This window comes from Hyperoodon ampullatus (assembly GCF_949752795.1).
Source record: "Hyperoodon ampullatus genome assembly, chromosome: 13".
Lineage (NCBI taxonomy): Eukaryota > Metazoa > Chordata > Mammalia > Artiodactyla > Ziphiidae > Hyperoodon > Hyperoodon ampullatus.
The window spans coordinates 40724074-40739542 of record NC_136926.1 but is presented as its reverse complement, the minus strand read 5'-3'; the positions used below and the strand labels follow the sequence as shown (position 1 = coordinate 40739542).

The 15469-nt window shown below is 40.8% G+C and overlaps 1 protein-coding gene across 1 annotated transcript in view; it reads left to right on the top strand.

Moving 5' to 3' along the window:
* TMEM241 (transmembrane protein 241) overlaps positions 1-15469 on the top strand; it is a gene marked incomplete at both ends in the record, with an annotated part of 103171 nt that overhangs the window by 3340 nt on the left and 84362 nt on the right. Inside the window, one exon of the mRNA XM_079717441.1 lies at positions 6154-6231. Coding sequence (XP_079573567.1) covers positions 6154-6231 — 78 coding nt within the window. The remainder of the gene's footprint in view (positions 1-6153; positions 6232-15469) is intronic.

Below are 15469 nucleotides of genomic sequence, written 5' to 3'. Positions count from 1 at the left end.
ACCATGACTGTTACTTTTCCCCTCTCTCTGCTGATTTCATGAGCAAAAAATGGTATCATATTATTTTGTCTTATCATTTCTTAGATTATTCATGAAATTGGACAGTTTTCTTATGTTATCCACTTGTATCTCTTTTTAGTGTCTATTTGTGCCTTTTACCCTTTTATTTTATTTTTTATTTTTTTAACCCTTTTATTTTTACTAGGGTTTTAGTATTTTTTTATTATTTAATGAATTCTTCATATTTAAAGGATGTCAACCACTTTTCTATCATATTTATTGGAATTTCTTTTTTTTTCAATTTTTTCTTTGCCATTTCATTTTGTTTATAATTACCTTGATTATTTAGTTTTTTTAAGTGACATCATAGAGAATTCATCGTTTGAACATACGAATGAAGTAGCAGAGAGAAACACAGATGAATCCAGTGTGTGATCTTGTGACTGAGAGGTGCTATTATTAGGAAGAAGATAGAAAATGATGTAGAGTCAGGTCAACAGTCTAGAGAAATGGTAGAGGCAGCATGGAGTGCTCTGGCGTTCACATTTCCCCTTCTCACCTCAAACCTCCACCCCCGCCCCCATCTTTTAAAAAAATATATTTTAGCTTTAAATTGATCGTTTCTTTTGTGATAGCTACCATTGCTTTTAGGTTTATTCTTCTCTATCACAAGATCATATAGATATTCACCTATAAGTCATTAAAGCTTTTTTCAATTCTTAATTATGATCCGTTTATTTTAGTGTATGGTGCAATGTGAAGAAATCGTTCCTCCCTTAATGGTTTTTTATTTATGCTAGCCCCATTTATTGTATTTTATTGTATAATCCTTCCTTTTGCCTTTGGGTCATTAGTATCATATGTAAAGTCATTTTTCTAGGGTCTATTTTTGAGCACTTATTTGTCAGTTTTTATGGAAAGGGGCTAGTGGTAAATTGTTTTCATTATTATAGCATTTAAATATGTGGCAGAGCACGCCATCCCTCTTCTCTTTTTCCTTTTTTTTTTAACGTATCACACAATTGCACACGGAAAAGCAGGGATAGAGATCTTAATATCAATCAAGGTTGAATTCAGGACAAAAACATTAAGCAAATGAAGAAAGCTGCGTTAACCATGCTAAAGCAATGCAGTTCAAAATGAAAAGGCACATTATAATGCCGGAGCATGCAGTTCAAAGTGAAAATAAAACAGTGATGAATATCTATCAACCAAACAACAGGGCATCGTCATTTGTCAAATAAAAACAGCAGGAATACCAGGGATAAATAGGAACATACTAGTGATAGGAGACAAATTTACTACTATTTTTCCATGACAGATCAATTGGACCAACAAAACACTAGAACATATATATTTATTTGATAAATAATACAATTAATAGATAAATATCAAACTCTGTATCTTGAAAATAGAGATTATGCTCCCCTTTCGAATGCCCATGGAATATTCACCATGAATAAAACATCAATTTTTTTTTTTTTTTTTTTTTTTGCGGTATGCGGGCCTCCCACTGTTGTGGCCTCTCCCGTTGTGGAGCACAGGCTCCGGACGCGCAGGCTCAGTGGCCATGGCTCACGGGCCTAGCCGCTCCGTGGCATGTGGGATCTTCCCGGACTGGGGCACGAACCCGTGTCCCCTGCATTGGCAGGCGGACTCTCAACCACTGCGCCACCAGGGAAGCCCCATCAATTATTTTTAAAAAATATAAAGCAGTTATACAATCCCAGTGCACTAAAACCAGATCTTTATATCAAAAACAAAAATCCCTACCTACAAAGGGCTCTTGAACATATAAAAGATATTCTTCATTCATAAGAAAATATAACTTTAAACTGTATTGAGTTATATTTTTACCAACAAGATTTGCAAAATAAAACTTCAAAATTTGATAACGTAGCATTGATGAGGATGTAGAAAGCAGGTGCTCTCATATATTGATCATGGGTGGCAAACTGGTACAATATCTATGATTGGCACTTTGGCAGAATATAGCAATAGTTTGAATCCTTCAATCCAGCAATTCCACTTCCAGTAATTTACCTGAGAGGTTTACTTGCATTTATGTAAATGAAATATGTACAAAGATATACATGTGAAACATTGCAGCTGTTTGTGACAGAGAGCATTTTTATTTTCTGAATTTTATTTATTTTTTATACAGCAGGTTCTTATTAGTTATCCATTTTATACATATCAGTGTATACATGTCAATCCCAATCTCCCAATTCATCCCCCCCTCCCCTGCCGCTTTCCCCCCTTGGTGGCCACACGTTTGTTCTCTACATCTGTGTCTCTATTTCTGCCTTACAAACTGGTTCATCTGTACCATTTTTCTAGATTCCACATATATGCATTAATATGTGATATTTGTTTATCTCTTTCTGACTTACTTCACTCTGTATGACAGTCTCTAGGTCCATCCACGAGAGAGCATTTTTTTAATAATGACTTTTTAAAAAATATTTATTTATTTGGCTGTGTCAGGTCTTAGTCGCGGGTCTTAGTTCCCCCTCAGCATGTGGGATCTTCGTTCCCCAACCAGGGATTGAGCCTTTGTCCCCTGCATTGGAAGGCGGATTCTTAACCACTGACCACCAGGGACGTCCCAGAGAGCATTTTTAAACAACCTAATTTTCATCTATACAGAACCAATTAAATAAATTATATTGTATTCCTAATGGAATACTATTCAAATGTTAAAAAATAAGGAAGCTCTTGTGTATTGACAAGGAAAGGTCTTCAAGATTCATTTAATGGAGAACAAAAGCAAGTCCATAACAGTATAGTACATTACCATCAAGTAGAAATGTGTGTATGTTTTCCTTATTTAAAAAAAGATGAAGACACTAGTAAGAGTGGTTACGTTAGGAAACCACTAAGGTGGTGGACAGGGAAGTGCAGATAGTGGACAGAGAAGGGGAGAAGACTTTTCACCACTTTTTTATGCTTTTGAATTTTTGTTCTTTATATTATTACCGATATGTTATTTCAGATGAACTTTAGAATTACTTCGTCATTTCTCCATAATATTTCACAGCAAAACTTAAAAAAAAAATCATCCATGATCGTGTATATTTCAGTCAGTAAAGCTGGGATATTGTTTCCTCATTTTCTTTTCTTTTCATTTAATTTTATTTATTTATTATTTTTGGCTGCACTGGGTCTTCGTTGCTGCACGCGGGCTTTCTTTAGTTGCCGTGAGCGGGGGCTCCTCTTCGTTGTGGTGTGCGGGCTTCTCATGGCAGTGGCTTCTCTTGTTGCGGTGCTTGGGCTCTAGGCACGTGGGCTTCAGTAGTTGTGGTATGCGGGCTTCAGTAGTTGTGGCTTGCAGGCTCTAGAGCACAGGCTCAGTAGCTGTAGCGCACGGGCTTAGTTGCTCCACGGCATGTGGGATCTTCCCGGACCAGGGCTCGAACCTGTGTCCCCCTGCATTAGCAGGCGGATTCTTAACCACTGCACCACCAGGGAAGTCCCTGTTTTCTCATTTTCTGATTCTGATTGTCCTTTCACTTCTCTCCGGGTAGAGGGACTTAAGGAAGTTAGTGGGAAAAGGTGATGTTTTCAGCTGAATTGCCTTTTCCCCTTCTTCTCTGTAGATGTCAGACTGAATGCACCTCCCCTGATAGAATGTAAGGTCTACAAATGCAAGAATTAAACAAAAAAAATCCATTTTGTCACTGGCGTATCCCTGATGCCTAGAACCACGCCAGGTACACAGGAGGCACATAGTAGGACAGAATAACTCATTCTAAGAAAATTGATCACATGCATATGCCAGTCACTGTTTTAGACACTTGGACTACTTCAGTGAAGGAAAGAAAAATCCCTGCCCTCCTAGAGCCTGCTCATTTCTTCTTCAGTTTACCTGCAGTGAATGGTACCTTCTGTCCAGTTGCCCTACTCAGAAACCTGTGTTATTCTTGATTTCTTTGTCTCCTTCACCGCAACGTCTAATCAATAACTAGGACCTCTAAACATCTATAGAACCTGTCCACCTTCTTCATCACCTCTTCCTGGGCCACTGTCATCTCTCAAATCACCCTAACAACTCCTAACTTGCTTCCTGGCCCCTGGTCTTGCTTCTCTCAGCAAACATTCTCTCCCTTGTAAAGAGACAGCTTTCCCCAAGGTAAATGTGGCAGTGTCGCCCCTGTGCTGCAGACCCTTCAGTGGGTCCCCAGTTTGAAGCCCCAGCTCGTTGACGATTGACATGGCCCTTCATGACCAGCCCCCGCCTTGAGTACTCACATGCTAAGGTCAGGCCAATTGAACCTCTCTAAGAAGCTTTGCTGGAGCCATTGTCTCTCTTACCTGTGGGCCCTGGTCCATTCTGGGCCTCCCGCTTTGAACAGGCTTCAGGCTTTTGCTTGAATTTACTTCCTCTAGGAAGAGTCACCCAACCCCCTAGACTGGATTAACTGCCTCTGCTAGGGTGTTTTGTGCTACTTGGTACTCTTCCCATTAGGACTGTATCACAGTTTATTGTAATTATTGGTTAGTTAGCTTACTTCCCTCGAGACCAGAGTTTCTCGGCCTCAGCACCATTGGTGTTTTGCACTGGATAACTCTGTTGTGGAGGGCTGTCCAGCACGTTGTAAGGTGTGGGGCAGCATCCTGGCTTCTACTCATCAGGTGCCAGTAGCAACCCTTCCCCCATACCCCGTTGTGACAACCAAAAATGTCTCCAAATGTCCCCTGGAGGGGAAGATCCACATGATTGAGATCCACTGCTCTAGACCAAGCTGTTGGAGGACACCACGCATATCTGTCCACTCCGCCTGGCGGTGTCATTGAAGTCTTCACAAGGGAGACGTAACACCTGGATCTTACAGGATGAACAGGCATCCACCAACACGGAGGAGAAGGGAAGACGTTATGGGTCACGAGGGCCGCATGTGCAAACTCTAAAAAGTATGAAATGGCCTGGCACATTACCTAGGCTATGGCCTGTTCGGTGTGGCTGGAATGTGGCTGCCACTGGCAGATGGACAGGAGCTGACCCTGGAGAGGGGCAGCTGCAAGTCCTGGAAGGCTTCTATGTCACATGCAAGTGACTTTGTTCTGTAGACCAGGGGTTCTCCAGTGTCGTGTCCTAACACACGGGTGTGCTGTAATAACCTCCGAGGTAGGTGTCTCAAGTCATAACTAAAAATAAGGTTTTGAAATTTATGAATGACTCACCAAAAATAAAGTAAAAGCAATTAGTGTGGAATAGGATACAGTTATGCCTGTAGTACTGGTCACTCATTTGGCATCTTGCTGTGCTTTCTGCAGTGGGAGAGGGAGGGGTGTTTATCTTGTCACCTGTGCTCCCCCTAAACTCTGCACGTGAGGAAATGTGTCTCACGTGAGCTTCATGACCCCAAGTGTGTTGCAGCAGAAAAGAGGCTGAGGGCTGCTGCCTACAGCACCAGGAAGAATCAGCCATTTTTAAAACAAGCGAGGGGCACAATTAGGTTTTCATTTTAGAACAAACCCTTTGGCTGCAGGATGGAGAATGGATGGTGCAGGGCAACCCTGGAGAGAGGGGGACCGGTTAGGGAACTGATGCTATGGTCCAGGTGTGGGATGATGAGAGTCTGAATTAAGCAGATGGATGGAGGGGAAGGCTTCGGGTTTCAGAGAGGTTATGGGGATAAAGTCAATAGGATTTTGTAAGTTGTTGAGGGAGGTGACGACAGAGGAGGGCTGGGATGACATCTAGGTTTCTGGTTTGGCTGATTGGGGATAGTAGGAGAATGACCAGGATGGGGAGAGGGAAGTTCAAGGTAATGTTTTAGGCACGTTATCATTGGGAGCTTGTGGGGTATCAGGGTGGCCATATCCTCGTGAGAAGGGGGATATGGGAATCATTAGTGCAGAGGTCATAGAGAAGTGGTGGCTGTGGGTGAGATTGTTCGGGAAAAGTCTAGAATAAGAAGAGGAGAACATCAGTGTCAGCACTGAATGGTACAGCTGGACTCAGGGAATAGTAGAGGTTGAGAAGGATGGGTCTGAGAATTGGGATGATAATTTGGAGAAAGTAGGAGAAAGGAGTTGTAAGAAGGATCACATGTGTATATTTGTGTCACTCGACAGACCTGCTGGGGGTGGATGGCATTTGAGACCATGGCACTCTGTTAAATTCACATTGGCCCTTATCCTTTTCAGGTGGCAGACATTAATTGGTGGACTTTTGCTTCATGTGTCATGGAAACTGGGCTGGGCGGAGATCAACAGCAGTTCAAGGTAGGACCACCTCTTCTGTGATTGATTCATGACTCATACCTGGCTTCCTTGTGTATTATTTAACTTCTTCTGGTGTTACATTGGGAAACACGGGTGTTTATTTGAGTTGTATGATCTCTTAATTCCCTTCTAATCTTGAGATTAAATGATTTTGTAATCAAATAGGGCTCAAGTAGTGTTTTCCTGGTTAATAATGCCACTCTTTTAATATTAAAATAAATTGAGATATACAATTTATAATACCATATTAATTTGGCTTTGTTTTAGATCATAGGACTACTCTGAATAAGTTATTAAATCAGCTTTAAATTTGGGGGGTAAATTTTTAATTTTGAAATTATTTCCTGCTTACAGAAAAGTTAGAAATAGTACAAAGAAGTCCCATATCCTTTACTCAGATTCCCCAATTATTATTTCACCTTGCTTCTCTTATCAGTTTCACTTGATATATACATACATATTTGTATATATGTAATTTTTTTCTGAATTATTTGAAGGTAAGTTGCAGATTTTTTTTTTTTACTTCTGAATTGTTGAGCATGTATCTCCTAAGAGCAAGGATGTTCTCTTACAGGACTACAGTAGTTATCAAAGTGAGGAAGTTAACATTGATGCAATACTATTATCTCATGTATAGACCGATTCATATTTTGCCAGTTTTCTCAGTAATATTCTTTATAGCCCTCTCCACAAAAATTTGATCCAGGGTCCGATTCAAATCACACATTATTGTTATGATCCTCTTAAGACCGCTTTTCAAATAGATTTAAAAGAAATGTCAAAGACAATGACATTTTTCAACCAAAATTGTAATCCGAATTGGCTGTTCAGTCCTGCCTCACCCAAATAAACCCTCAGATTCTTTGAGAACATCATGCCTTGCCTGAAATCATGCACAAAATGAAAAGAAAATGAAGTCAAGGTTTACATGAATAAGGTAAACAACCCAACTGAATGATCAGGCCAAATCATTTGCCTCGTGGTCCAAGTTATCTGCCCAACTTCTCCATGAATTAGATTAACTGCTTCATTGCTAAGTCATCCCTTGGCTTGGCACTCTGGAGAAGCTTTGAGAATGAGTCCAGTATAAATATTAATAATTTTGGCTTCTTCTGAAAATATTTAACTGGAGAGCAAAACACTGGTATGAAGAAGTTTGACAAGGGAGAGGCCCTGGGAACTTAGGTGTGGATTAATTTCCCTGACCCTATTACATCACAGTCCATATTCTGAAAGACTATCACACACAAGATGCTTAACTAATCCAAAGCAGTAGTTCATTAAGTCATAATTTTACATTTCCATGGTAGAGCGTCCTCCACTTGATAAAACCCCAAAATATAAAATTTTGGGATTTTATATGTGATATTAAGCACAGGTCCTACTTTATACTCCATTGTTATGGTGGATAGTTCAAAGAGAATGGGTCTTCATTTAAACGAATAGGAGCCCTGAATTCACAAGGACTGTGATAGTTCTAAGATTTAGTTAAATGATGAAGCATTTTGGCTCCAAGTAGTTGAATGTATTCCTCCACAGAAGCAAGAGATTGGACTAGAATCAGGGAATTGGCCGCCAGATTTTGCACTGGGGTCCACCGGTGCTGATCAACATAGCTCTTCCTCTTTTACAGTGTTCCTGACTATGATTATCTTATAACTTCTGATGTGAATTATTTACTTGTTCATAATGGTCATTTAAACATTACCTTAGGGAATTCTCTGGTGGTCCAGTGGTTGGGACTCTGTGCTTTCCCTGCCCAGGGCCTGGGTTCGATCCCTAGTCGGGGAACTAGGATCCCACAGGCTGTGTGGTGTGGCCAAAAAAAAAAAAAAAATTAAAATTAAATAAACAGTACCTTAGTCATATTTCCTTAAAAGCGATGCCATTGTTCATACTCAAACATTTTTTTGTATGTAAAATATACATAACATAAATTTTACCATTTTCAAACAACTTTTAAGTGTACAATTCAGTGGCATTAAGTACATTCACAATGTTATGCAACCATTACCACCATCCATTTCCAGACCTTTTCACCATTCTAAACAGAAACTCTGTACCCATTAAACGATAGCTCCCCCTTTTTCCTTCCACCCCTCCGCCCAGGCCCCTGGTAAAGCTCTGTTCTACATTGTCTCTATGAATTTACCTATTCTAGGTACCTCCTTTAAATGGAATCATACAGTATTTGTCCTTTTGTGACTGGCTTATTTCACTTGGCATAATGTCTGCAAGCTTCATCTGTGTTGAAGCATGTGTGAGGATTGCCTTCCTTTTTAAGGCTGCATAATATTCCATTGTGTGTATAGAGCACATTTTGTTGATATACTGCATTTTGTTTATCCATTCACCCATTGATGGAATTCTTCATATTTTTATTGCTCTTTTTGGAGGAGGGTAGAGGGGATGACTAGTAGAGCTGGGTGAAGTCAAAGATTCTCAAGATGCTTTTCCTGGAAGAAGTGGTCCTTGACAGAGAAGGATCCACTAGACACTGCTGTCCCTTTAACTTGCATGATGCTAGGTGCCACCCATCTCAGAAGAGCCATAATCGTATCCCTTTTTGGTCCCCTTGCTAAATCTCCCAGAGACTTTTTCACCTCTATCCCCTGGACTTCCTTAGGTGGTTTCACAGCCACGCACACATGATGTCAGCTCAGTTACGCTTCTCGTCAGAGATTCTAGTGTCTTAGTTTGTAGTGGGTCTTGTGGTTAATAACTGCTGTTACAGCTCAGGATTTCCAGTTACCATGGGCCCTGGGCAAAGGGGTGTTAGCAGGTAGCAAGTAGCAAGGACCCAGCTCCAGTGCTCCTTTGTGTGTGCCCGGGCTGGGTTTGTGTTTGCTGTGGCTGCTGTTTCCTACTGGGCTTGGTTTTCCAATGATGTCATTAGAGAACCAAAGCCCAGCTTTGCTGTGTGACTGTGTACTTGTGCAGAGATAGCAGAGGTTGGGCTCTACTAAAAATGGAAACAACAGGTGGAAGACAGTTTGGAGTCCCTGATGGCATGATGGAATGTCATCATGGAGTTATAGTGATGGGGCTGGAGGGTGGGCCCCAAATTGGTCCTTAATAGCATATGCCATAGAGAGCTCATTTAGACTGTCCTTGTAGCCTGGAGCACAGCAGCAGAATCCCAGATTCCCTTGCAAACAAGTCGCAGACCCTGGCACCATGTTTCTTACATTGCAAAGAGGCCATACCTGCTGTGTTTGTCAGCCTCTGGCCACGTCATGTATTGACTCCACCCAGTGATCTGATGAAATCATTCTTCTCCCAGGATGTTTGCCTGGCAGCCAATTGTTATCACTGGGTGTTGGATGATGCCCTGGAAGCCTCTGTCTTGGGAAAGATAGCACTGGTTTTCAGTCACAAGCTTGTCATTATGTGGTGGCAACTGTTGTAGCCAAGACTTTGCAGAGCATTGAAGTGATTTTTCTAGCAGATGTTGGAAGTCCTGTGCTGAACGCTTTTTGTATTTCTAAAACATGATCCTAAACGAACACTGTGACCTGTTTCAGCTGACTGGAAGTCTGGTAGCACAGTGAGACTGTGTCACTCTGTTAGATTCTAGAACCATCGCTGAGGACCGACTCAGGCATGATTTCATTGGAGTCTTTAGATGCTATCTCCTGGCTCCTATATTACCAGGCTGCAGTTTAAATAAAAACATTTTGAAAGTAATCTTTAACCTACATGCCACTTTTTGTCCACTATGCATATGAGAGTAAAATTTTGATTCTCAAGATTTTCAAGTATGAGAAATTCTAAGTTAAAAAAACCTATGCCATAATACCTTTGTGACCAGAGATTTCTAATAGATAAAGAAGCCCTCACACCATAATTTTACATTAAGAGTCTTTGCTGGGGAAGCATAACGAATATCTTTGATAAAACCTCCAAATTAACTCAGCCTTCTCCCTAAAGAAATGAATAGTGAGACAATCAGGGTCGAGATTGTACTTCTTTTTAATTATTGATTATTTATTGTTTTTTAAGTGAGCTAGCCCACCTTTATGAAAGCTACTGGTGGTTGGAATTTCCCAAATCATGTTGTAATGTATTGATATTTCATTTTGAGTGACTCTTTTAGTTTTCTAAAAAGTCATCTCTGCTCATAGAGGAAAGTTAGCACTCAAATTCAAGTATTTTTGATATTCTTCCCAGTTGTTTTCTCTCCAGAGGAATGCTTTACATATATACATATGTTGACATTACTTTTTGGGGATAATACAGTGAACTTTCAAAACTTCCTCAGGAAACATGCTTAGAGCCACCAAAAGGATAAAATATTGAATAAAAGCTGATTGGTGTTGGTGTGGTGATTGGGCTGGTACCTGGGGGGAGTCCAGGAGGCCAGCGATGGCAAAAGGACAGGAGTTTCTGAAGTATCAGCTTTATTGAAGTGTCACTCGCAAATAAAATTTTAAGATGTTTAAAGTGTACAATGTGGTGATTTACTGTATGTATACATTGTGAAAGATTCTCACCATCTAGTTAATGAACACATCCAGCACCTCACATATTTATCTTTTTTTTTTTTTTTTTTTTTTTGCGGTACGCGGGCCTCTCACTGTTGTGGCCTCTCCCGTTGCGGAGCACAGGCTCCGGACGTGCAGGCTCAGTGGCCATGGCTCACGGGCCCAGCCGTTCCATGGCATGTGGGATCTTCCCGGACCGGGGCACGAACCCGCGTCTCCTGCATCGGCAAGCGGACTCTCAACCACTGCGCCACCAGGGAAGCTCTTTTTTGTTTTTTTTTTAGTGAGAACATTTAAATTCTAGTCTCTTAGCAAATTTCAGTTATACAGTACAATGTGATCAGTTGTAGTCAACATGTTATACATTCGATCCTCATAGGATACGTTATTCATCATTCATGAGTAATCAATATACATTATTCATCTTGCAGCCGAAAGTTTGTGCCCTTTTACCAAACTCTCCCTGTTCCCCTCACCTCCCAGTCCCTGACAACCAGTTTTCTACTCTCTGTTTCTATAAGTTTGACTTTAAAAAAAAAGATTCCATGTATAAGTGATGCCATGCAGTGTTTGTCTTTCTCGGGATGGGATATTTTGACCTTTGACACCTGCAGGTCATGCCCACGCCACTCAGTGCATAGGAATCTGCTGAACTCACGATTTGTCATAGATACACCACGTGTGGAAGTCACTCTGAGTCCATATAACCCTTTCTGGCCTCTTAAGTCCATGGTGTGAAATGTAAACCTCCTCAGACTGAGATCAAAGGAGTTATGTCTTGCAAGTTAGCTTGGATTTGCAGTCCCTCGTGGACTGTGCATGGGCAAGGTGCTTGTACTGGGTTTTCTTTCTTTCTTACATCTATTAGAGATGAGATATGTGCCTCTTCTATCCTGCCTCACTTATTATTCGGGGACCTGGGTCGCCTATATTTCTTTTTTTTTTTTTTCTTTTTTGGACTATATTTCTTAGTACTGACTTCTCTGTTCTGTGCCATGCCTGCCATCTGTCTCCTAAGGCTCACTTAACTGCACATCCAGCCTTGGTCCTCCCAGGGGAGGGGTGAGGCGCCCAAGGGTACCACCACTCAAAAGTTCCAGACGTTGGGACCCAAGCTGCCTTACTCTAAATCAGCGGTCAGCAAACAAGAGCCAGAAAGTAAATGTTTTAGGCTCTGTGGGCCATGCAGTCTCTGTCACAACTACTCAAATCTGCTGTTGTAGTGGGAAAGCAGCCATGACAACGTAAACGGATGGGTGTGGCTGTGTGCCAATAAAATGCTATTTTCCGCAACAGGCAGCAGGCGGGATTTGGCCCGCGGGCCCTTGTTTGCTGCCTCCTGGCTCTAAGCTATCCTCTCTGAGAAACGGTGTCAACACAGGGTTCTTGGGTCCAAGTAATATTAGGGCTGGACAAGGGAGTGTGGCCCTCTGTGAGTCAGGGAGAGAGTAAGGAATGAAGGAGAAAGGTCTAAGAACAGGAGGAAACAGTGGGAAAAGGGAGTAAGACACTTTGAGGACTATATTCACCAGGAATGGACCAAAAAGATGAAATTAGGTGTCTTCTATAAGTAGGAAGTTAATGTATGCAGAAGTCCTTTTGAATTGTAAAGCAAATACTGATTTTACAGTTATAAGGTGTGTTACTGTTTTAGGCAGTGCCAATCAATAGTCAACACATCAACTCTGGTATCTTGGTCAGGTGTTATTTTCATGTTTGGAAACTGCTTTGAGGTCACTAGGTGTCAGTGTAATGCAGAGAATTTTTAAGAATTCAGCTCAAGGATCCCACCAGGCTCCCATGAACAGATAAACGAAGTGTTTTCAGGGAGCAGATGTTCCCTCAATAATGCATGCTCTATTTGAAAAACAAATGATCTAATTTAATTAGCCTTCATCTCAATAGCAACAGTTTTATGATTCATGCCAACAGACTATTGTTAGCTTCTTGTAAAATGCTTTATTCATCAGGGTTCTTAGGGACAGTAGAGCATGCAAAAGCAGAAAAGAAAAAGTACACGTTGCAAACAAGATGCAGCATTTGTGCTTATAACTCACGTAGGAAAAATTGTGTATCACCACTATTTTCAAAGCAGACCCTGTAGCAAATAGTCCTTCAATAGAGTACAGCCTGCAGTCTTTCCCCCAAGGAGTTCCTGTGAGATCCCTCCTACACACACACACACACACACACACACACACACACACACACACACACACACACACACACACACACACACACACACACACACCTGGCTCAGCCCTCACACCACAGAGACTCAAGATTCTGTCAGGACCTCCTTAGGATTTAATCCCATCTTGCGTCGTTTGATGGCATGTAGAACAAGGTAAGAATAAACCAGCACAGAAGGCCCAGATGGTGCCACCTTATGAATTAAAGGTGGAGAGGAGGTGCCTTAATAGATGTGCCTCGTTTGTTCCTAATGCACAGGCTGTTGGGTGTCTCAGAATCATGCAGTGTTAGAGCTACCAAAGAGCGTCTCAGTCAGCTCAGGCTGCTGTCACAAAAGACCACGGACTGGGTAGCTTAAACAGCAGACATTTATTTCTCACAGTTCTGGAGGCTGGGAAGTCCAAGATCAGGGTGCCAGTCTGGTTGGTTTCTGTTGAGGGTTTCTTGTGGGTTTACAGATGTCTGCTTTGTTCCTGTATCTTTACATGGTGGTAGTGTGTGTGGGGGGGAGAGAGAGAGGGGGAGAGAGAGAGAGAGAGAGATGGAGAGAGGAGGAATGCTCTCTTGTGTCTCTTCTTACAAGGGCGCTAATCCCATCATGAGGGCTCCATCCTCATGACCTGATTACCTCCCAAGGGCCCCACCTCCAAATACTGTCATACTAGGGGTTAGGGTTTCAACATACGAATCTTGGGAGGACATAAACATGCAGATCATAGCAGAGAATGAGTCAGTATAACATCTCTGGAAGGCAATTTTGTAACCAGTTACAAACTTTAACGTGTGTATCTTTGAACAGCAATTCCACTTCAGGAAATGTATTCTGAATATTGTGAAAACATCATAAATATGAGCAGAGAATATATTCAAGGATAATCATTACTGTGTTAGAATAGTAAAAACCTAAGATAAGCTTAAATGTCCAGCAGTAGCCTGGTATTCAAGTATTAATAAATTGGGGATGACTTTTTTGACATGGAAAGATGTTAAGCAGGTTAGAAAACAACCTGTGCAATTGGATCCCATTTTTGTTGAAATGTTCATATATGTGCATATGGATGCTGTTTGGAAGGAGATGTAACAAGGTATTAACAGTGGTTATCTTTGGGTAGTAGGATTGTGATTATAATGTTTTTCTTGATAATCTGTGTTTTCAAAATTTTCTAACATGGAAGGTACCACTTTTTAATAAGAAAAAGAGATAAATTATTATAGGAAACAAAATAACTGCCTCCATTTCAAGTTTCTAAGTTCACGTCTATTGAAGAAAAACATGTTTGTTTTTTAATGCAGTTGGTTTTTTGTTGTCACAGTTATAGGCTACAACATTATCGTTACAAATGTTTATTGAATTTGAAATCCTTAGGATTCTCACATTGGGGCCATTTCAAACAGGCAGATGGCAGGATATGGAACTTTTTGCTTGCATCCCTGCCTTTGACAACTGAGTAGCTGTAAGCGCCAGCAATTCTGTTCAGGGCAAAGTCTCTGAAGCACTTGAGAAAAGCAGAGGAAGAAATGTGAATTAGAGTCATGACTGCAGTTTCCTGTTGTATCTTGCTGCTTTGTACCAAACTTTGTACCAAACAAAAGAGAAGGGAAAACTTTTTAAGTTACAAAAATAATACATGGTGATTCATTCAGTAAGTATTTGAGTTCTACTATATATGCCAGGTATTGTGTTAGGTGTAAGGGGTGCATAATGAACGAAACAGACAAAAATCCTTGCCCTCATAGAGCTACATTCTAATTGATGCAGACAGACAAGAAACAACTAAAAATGAAAGTGGATGATGCAATAGGTGTAGAGAAAAATAGAGCTGGGTAAGTGGATAATGTGTATGTCTGTGTGCCTGAGTATGGGCCAGTGGATGGGGGGGGGTTGTTATTTTATATAGGGTGGGTAAGAAGGACTCATGGATAAGATGACTCTTGAGCAGAGATTTGAATACGTGAAGGAGTGAACCATGCAGGTATCTGGAGGGGGAGGGCTCCAGGCTGAAGAATGTTTGATGATCAACAATGAGGTCAGAAGCAGTTTTATTCCACTTGTAAATGGAAACATCACTGTAGATATCTTTAAATACCTCAACAACAATAATAATAAATAATAAAGTGCAGTCAAGTAGTATATATGTAGCCTCCAGAAAGGTATCAGTTTATATCCCACAGCAGTATATGAAGGCATTAATTTTATGACCCCCTGTATAAGATACCATTTTTTAAAAATTGCTAGTTTCTTGGGCAAAACTTGGTATATCATTGTTTTATTTTAAAGTTCTTTTAGTATTAGGGCAGTTGAATAACTTTTCACATGTTTATTGGCCATTTGTGTTTCTTGTGTGTATGTGTATGTGTATGAGAGAGAGAGACACACACACACGCACACATACACAGACAGACAGGAAAAGGAGAGAGAAAATTACCTATTTCTGTCCTTTGAATGTTTTTCTTTTTTCTTTTGGGGAGTTGGTTTTTTTCTTATTGATTTGTAAACACTCATTATACATCAAGGATATTAAACTCCAACCTGTTTTATATGTTACCAGTGTTTTTCCTGG